The following is a 6,000-nucleotide window of genomic DNA, read 5'->3' as shown; positions in this document are numbered from 1 at the left end:
GGAAGAAGGGATGGAAATATTGTAGGAGCCAGAGACACTAGATTATTTCAAGGAAACAATTGCTGTGAGTTCTGTAGAACTGTCCTATTGTTTCTGGAGCAGGGCCACTTAAGGACTGGTTTTTGTTGCATCAAGACATTCCCACCACCCCTTTCACTCAGACAGTACAATGGTTTTAGAAGGGCTGTATCAAGACCAGAGACAACAGACTAAGATGCTTCTTTATTATCCCACACTATCTCAATGTGTTTATCTGAGCATTAAAAGAAAAACCAGCGGAGGCCGTGGAGGTGGGGGTGGGGGTGGAAGTACATAGGAAGAGTTGAAGGCGGTAAAAATGATGCAATTTTATTTAAATTTCTAAAAAGAAGGCAATCTAGAGGTACTTCTAACTCCCATTTAAAGTGTTGGATTCCTGGCTATTGCTGCCTCCCCGTTCTGTGAACTCACCACATTCACCTAAGGCAATGACCAAGAACCACTGATCTGTTTTGCCAGGGTTGTTCAGTACAGAACTACTTCAGCAGGGAACTAGTTTACCCTAGCACTCTTCCTCTTCAGAGTTGAATGAATGGCCTCACCACTCCCTCTTCCTTCCAGGAGGATGTTACAAAGTCACTGGTCAGGAAAAAACTGATTGGCCGAGGACCCAAGCCCGCCCCCTTCTGAAGACATCTTTGCCCTCTGACCTCCTGTAGAAAGAAAGGGTCGTTTTGTGTGTTGTGGGGTGAGGGAGGGAGATCTGTTGGCCCTTACTTCCTTTGGTCTCTGCTGGTAAACTGTTGCAGGTCTCTGTTGCAGAGCCTGCATCACAAGCACCTGAAGCAGGTGAGGAGCAGTAAGTACCAACTTCAGTGAATGCTGTTCTGCCGTCACCTCCTTGCCCCTCCCAGGAATAAAGATCAAACAAAAGCAACTCAGGGAAGCATAGCTGTCCCTGGACTCTCTCAAGAGAGCTTCCTTTGGAAACAAAATACCTCACTCCCCCCTATGACCCCGGAAATCTCCTCTCACGTGCTGATGGCCTTAAGCCCCAGTCGGTTTATTTGAAATTCGTGTTTAGGTCCCAGCATGTGGCAATGTGCTCCACTCTGATGACACTTTTCGTTTCTAATAATAGAGCAGATGAAGTAATATTGCAATTGATGTTCCCGGGAATTTGATTGGATAAGTGCATAAACTGTGGAGGGGAAGGAGATTGTATGGATGGATCACATTAGTATTCCTGTCCTATCAATGTGCGGGGCCAAGACCAACGTCAGCCGGACCGACTCCGTGCGTCTGCCAGTCCCGCCACGGATTCATCTGGGATCCTCACACACCCAAGACCGCCGAGACGAGGGATCAAGGCGGCCCGCTTAGCGCCAATTACCTGCTGCGGAACAGCTCGCCCCTTCCAGGTCTAGCGAGCGTGGAGGGAGGGGGAGAGGCGAGCCGCGCGCGTCGCTGCGGGAAGACACCGAAGCAAGAGCGACACCCCCTCCCGCCCCCCACCCTGCAGCGCAGGCTTTCAACGCCGCTTCCCCCATCTGAATGGAAACTCGGAGCCGCCCGGCGGCGCGTTGCTCCTCGCTCAGCCCGTCAGTCCATGCGGAGAGGAAGGCGGTGCAAGCCCGCACCAGCAGCGTCCAGCTCCCGGGACAGGGCCGGCAATGCTGCTGAGCAGAACTTGATCGCGCCTCCCCGTCGCCGCTAGCGGAAGCGATGCTGCACCGCACAGGCAGCTCTTCTCCGGCTCTCCTTCAGGCTGAAGGTTACCCACCCGCGCAGCCAGCCGCAACCTTGTGAGCCGCGCGCTCCTCGGGTCCGGGCTCTGGCTGCTCCGCGGCGGCGTTCAGGGGCAACCACCGGGCCGCCCGCGCCGGGGCGCACTGCACCAGCGGCTTCGGCTTCGTGGATGTGTATGCATGAGTTCTGCACCGAATGGGCGCAAAAAGCGCCCCAGCCGGTCCACCCGCTCCTCGATCTTTCAGATCAGCAAGCCTCCGCTGCAGAGCGGGGATTGGGAGCGCAGGGGCAGTGGCTCCGAAAGCGCTCACAAAACCCAACGAGCCCTGGACGACTGCAAGATGGTGGGTGAAAATTGCACCTTTTTTTTTTTTTTTTTTTTTGGAGAGGGTGGTTGGGGGAATCGTGTATCTTAATCCTTTGCTCGAGTGCCAGCCACTCCCCACCCTCAGCCTCCCCATGCCGATCACGTGCACGATGTACTATTTTTAAATCTGCACTCCCCCAGATGCGGGGTGACACCCAGGTCGAAATGGCCCTGCTGAAACAAGAGTCATGGGGTCTGGATCCTGGAAGGCAGAGGCTATAGGTGATGCCTCCACCCCTGGAAGATGGTAGACGCTGCGAAAGAGGGTGAAGTGGCTGGCTCACCAGAGGGGGTGCGGGGTGCGGGTTTGTGGTGACACAGTAACAAACAAACCCAAACATAGCGCAGGAGCGCTGCAGAGTCTATGAAACGTCCCAGAGCAGAGGACAGGACATGGCCAGTCCTTCTGTTAGGGTCCAAGCCAAAAGCGTTCAGGTTCAGTGGTCCAGCAAGAGGTGAAAGGTTTGCCTGCTGTGTCCTACTTGTGGTTTGGTTTTGTTTGGCTGGTTTTTGTTTTTCTGTGCCGCTTCAAATCCATAATCTAGCAGAAGAGAGCATCTATCTCAGAGCCCCCAACATTATTCTCTCCTGGCCTGGGAGTGGTTTGAGAGCTCCGGAGATGTTCTTGCCCTTCAGAAACCAAGTCTAAATGTGGGGGCAACTGGGAAGACAAACGGAGCCTCCATGGCTAGCTTGTAGAGGGAAAACAAACATTTGCCTTGTATAAAGAGACTTCGCCATCCTTGTACCTTAAGCTTTAAACAGTTCTACAGGTTCTTAGCTTAGAGACTTGGGGGCCAGCCCAGAAGTCAGTGAAATCTTGTTTATAAATACTAAAATAGTTACGTTTCTGATAAGTGTTGGTGAAAGAAACTGGCTTCTTTTCCAGCTTGTCCAAGAGTTCAACACCCAAGTGGCCCTGTACCGAGAGTTGGTCATTTCTATTGGGGACGTCTCAGTCAGCTGCCCCTCGCTGAGAGCAGAAATGCACAAGACAAGAACCAAAGGCTGTGAAATGGCCCGTCAGGCACACCAAAAGCTGGCTGCCATCTCAGGGTAGGAGACTCTTGACTGTGTGGTAATTCGTCTACATGATGCATGGATGCTGGGAAAAGTCTGTAGTGACCGTGGCCTAGGGACGATCTCTACAAATCTAAGAGTTTTATCCGATCATTCTCAGATGGGTGACATCATATAAGCTGTATTATGAGATCTGTGTTATTGGGATGATAGACAGACAGGCAGGCAGGAAGGCAGATAAAAACACATGCACATGTGTGGTTTTGCTCATCAACTGACTTTTAAAAAGTTAACTTTCAGGTAATTTTAACTGTAATTGGGAGGGGAATGCATATGCATTAAAGTTGCATTATTTGTTTGAAGATGATTTTGTAATCTGCTGTTGGACCAAAGGCCTGTGCTAGAGAAAGAAAAATCTTTGCTGAGTCTCAGCTTATAATAAATAACGCCATGTGAGACATTCCTATGGTGATGCTTAAAGTCAGGAAATAATTTTGACACAAGTAAAGATGGGATTTTTGTCATTTTTTGTTTGTTTTTACACATTGTAGATATTGACAATTTTGACCTAACATCAGTTACATTCACCCCCCACACCCCTCATTTTAGTTTATTTATCACATTTACGGATTCCCAACTCCATAGAAAATGCTAATAAAGTACATGAAAACCGCTTTTCTGGGGTCCCATCTATTTCACCAGAACCTCAGTACTGAGAAAGGACCAGTGATTTGCCAACAGTTGCTGCTGTCAAATTAGCAATTCCCAGAGGCATTGTGAGGATCCTTGCACAGGCACGAAATGCGTGGTTCAGTCGTGCTCTAGACTCTAACCATTTTCTTTGTGAGTGTGGCTTTATCATAGGACAAGTGTGGGAAAGTCTGTTCACCTGATGATGATGCAGACAGTTCACTTAGGAAATAAATCTAATTCCTCTCTTTCCCACCTTCAATGTCAATAACATACAATAACATGACTGGGCTATAAAGTTGAGAAAAACCATGTTACTTCTTTTAGTAACATTTATGTTTGACAATGGACATTTTATTTTATTAAAAAATGTAAATTTTCCTTATTTACTTCGAGTGAGATGCCCCAATAGCATGCAAACCTACTTTATTTAGGAGTAAAATTGAGAAGTTTTACCCTTTTCTGTCCTGTTGTATTTAACAGGAAGTAAACTTGGAGGTGGGGGAGAAGGTATTTGAGGTTGTACCTATAACAACACTGAGAAAAGCCAGTGTGCAGCCAGAAGGGGAGCCATGATGCTGACAGCAGAGAAACACTGGCTGGGCAGGAGAAAGAAAGTGGGCATCTCTGTAAATCAAAGATGAACTCAAATCCAGACCCCCTTTTTGTCAAAACTCAAAAATGAGAATACGTTGCAATCAGAGAGGGGGAATGGAGAAATTAGCAGACGTTCAAGTCAGTTGACTTTGCCGTCCTCAGGAACTGAGTTCTCTGAATCATCACTTAGCAAAGAGTCTGGATGCTTGGGACAGCTACTGAACAGGAGGCTACGAAGTGGATGGGGCTTACTCTGAGCCTGGCAGTCCTTTGCTGCTTGCTTACCTGCTATTCTGCAGTCGATGATAATGAAGGCAGTTTTATAAGAATAGACTGAGAATGACAATATTCATGGATCTCCGTAAACATAAAAGTCCACAGTAGTCTAGCATGTGATTTGGCACACACCCCCTTTTAAATAAAAAATTAAATGCAATGTGATGTTCCTTATAAGAGGTGACAGTGATACAATTGAATGAAATCCCTTCAGTGCCTTAGCATCTGGACACCAACTAATGAAAGCCATGGTTCCTGTCGGCAGAATTCTTTCTGATATTGCTTCATTATGTGGCTCTCGTTTCAAACTTGAAGTCTGGTAGGGAGGATGTAAGATTCACTTCACAGCTTGAAGCAGGAAGTGAGAAATACACAGACTGTGGGGTAAAGTAGAAGGATTGCGTTTACTGAGTGACTATTGCCTGATGCCATAACTCAGCTATTCACAGAAGAGTTGCCCAAGAGGATTATTAGCGCCGATCTACAATATCTCAGCAATGCTGGGGAGTTCCGCAAAGACTCAGCTGAAAGGTGCCACAGACTCGAATGAACATTTCCTTTCCTCCGAAGGCCATACTCTTTTCTCTACACAATGCTGCCACACAACAGGGTGTCACATATTTTTATCATTGCTAAAATATGAGTGAACTTCAAAACAACAAATAGGCTAGCTGAAAGAAATCATAAAATATCACACATTCTGTGATGTTTTTTATATTAAAATTTTTTTCTTCAGAAAAGGCAAATCTATAGAGACAGAAAGTAAAATAATGATTACCTAAGTCTGATTAGAACAGATAGCATATCTTTTCAGTGTAATAGAAAGGTTCCAGAATTGGACAATGGTGATACTTCTAGAACTTTGTGTGTTTAATAAAGTTCATTGAACTTCCCTCTAAAAGTTAATGTGTCTGTTAACGTGAGTTACATAAAGGTTAACTCAGCAAGTTCTCTTTTAAAATGTTGCCATCATCAATATGATTAACACTTGATTATTTGTTTATTTCATTCTTTTTCTACTCACATGGCTTATAATAAAGTAAGATACACTATAAGAAAGAACAAAAGCTGAAGTTGTTCTAGGCATTTGTCAAGATGCCTGTCCAATAACTATCATCACAACACTAACGCTTCTCTATTTGTAGGAATACAGAAACAGCTAGGGCAGGACTTCAGGAGATCATTGAAGTCATGTCTTTCCTATAGCGCACACCACCTCTTCCTAGACCATGAGCTGAATTTGGGGCCAGAGGAAGGAGGCATGGTACAAAGCAGACAGGGACAAGGAACATGAAGCAAGACTGGAAGGCGAAAAAATAAAC

General features: G+C 46.4%; 1 protein-coding gene across 1 annotated transcript in view; it reads left to right on the top strand.

The window, feature by feature from the left end:
- Positions 1-1,538: 1,538 nt before the first annotated feature.
- The window catches only part of RGS7BP (regulator of G protein signaling 7 binding protein), a gene marked incomplete at its 3' end in the record, with an annotated part of 99,501 nt that continues 95,039 nt past the window's right edge, over positions 1,539-6,000 (top strand). The window contains exons 1-2 of the mRNA XM_080933881.1: positions 1,539-2,072; positions 2,985-3,151. Of these exons, the coding sequence (XP_080790007.1) occupies positions 1,908-2,072; positions 2,985-3,151 (332 nt within the window). The 5' untranslated portion in view covers positions 1,539-1,907. The remainder of the gene's footprint in view (positions 2,073-2,984; positions 3,152-6,000) is intronic.

The sequence above is a fragment of the Micromys minutus genome (assembly GCF_963924665.1).
Source record: "Micromys minutus genome assembly, chromosome: 20".
Classification (NCBI taxonomy): Eukaryota; Metazoa; Chordata; class Mammalia; order Rodentia; family Muridae; genus Micromys; species Micromys minutus.
This window is presented reverse-complemented; position numbering and strand designations above follow the sequence as displayed.